The 974-nt window shown below is 37.8% G+C and overlaps 1 protein-coding gene across 1 annotated transcript in view; it reads right to left on the reverse strand.

The window, feature by feature from the left end:
- The window catches only part of LOC105163272 (fatty-acid-binding protein 1), a 2,723-nt gene continuing 1,749 nt past the window's right edge, over nucleotides 1–974 (reverse strand). The window contains exon 4 of the mRNA XM_011081560.2: nucleotides 1–560. Coding sequence (XP_011079862.1) covers nucleotides 421–560 — 140 coding nt within the window. The 3' untranslated portion in view covers nucleotides 1–420. The remainder of the gene's footprint in view (nucleotides 561–974) is intronic.

Here is a 974-nt window from a genome sequence, read left to right on the forward strand (position 1 = left end):
TCCGCAAGACCCGATTACCATTATACAAGCAATGTAAAATATATCGTTTCACAGCCACGTCCTGAATTTTCACATGCCCTTTGGCTGTCTATAAGAAGTGGACATTTCTCTGTTTTATTTTCCAGAAAGACCCGCTTAGATCATAGGATAGAATATGAATCCCACGTTTTACAGAAATCAAATTTCACAAATGATTTCTTGACCCGCATGGCGAGGTTTTACATCTCAAACAGTAATATACTCAAATCCTAGTATTAAGTTAAAAACTCTTCCCCTTATCTTTTCTGTCCTCCATTTCGGTTTCTTCTCTCGTCTTCTAGACAAGAAAAGGAGTATCACACAGGATACATGTTTACCTAAAATTCGAGAAATGTGAAATTGCCAAAACTGTAATTCGGCAGACTTTGATGTACCGCTTCACTATTTCCCGAGGAGAGAAGCCAAGTTCAGCTCGACATCTTCTTTGGCTTTCCGGTCAAATGGTTCATCACCAATGTATAGATCGAGGATTGACCGGCACAAGAGTTTGCTCTCGATGCTCCCCACCTCTTTTCCATCAACTACATAGATGCCAAAAAGAATGTTGTATTTGTTTCTGATTTACTAAATTTTCCACCAATAAGAACCAGCACAGTTACCATGCTCATGCTAAATAAAGACAACTTTATCAAGTATAAAATTTCTCAAGACAAAAGTTATAAAGATTAGATTGTGCATAACATGATTTCCTATTTAGCTTTTGAGAAGATATAGACAAATTATGATCATCTGTATGAGTTTGTATGCTTGTTTTTTAGGCCTCCATGGCCACATAAATACTAATTATGGTCATCCTAGTCAAACACCATAATCATAGTTCTTTCGATGAATTTCAACAGCGATATCCTATCAAGAATTGTATATTACCCCAACAATTTAATTATTGGAAACTATCAACTTTCTCAAACCCCCCCCCCCCCCCCCCCCCCCCACCC

The sequence above is a fragment of the Sesamum indicum genome, linkage group LG6, assembly GCF_000512975.1.
Source record: "Sesamum indicum cultivar Zhongzhi No. 13 linkage group LG6, S_indicum_v1.0, whole genome shotgun sequence".
NCBI classification, from domain to species: domain Eukaryota; kingdom Viridiplantae; phylum Streptophyta; class Magnoliopsida; order Lamiales; family Pedaliaceae; genus Sesamum; species Sesamum indicum.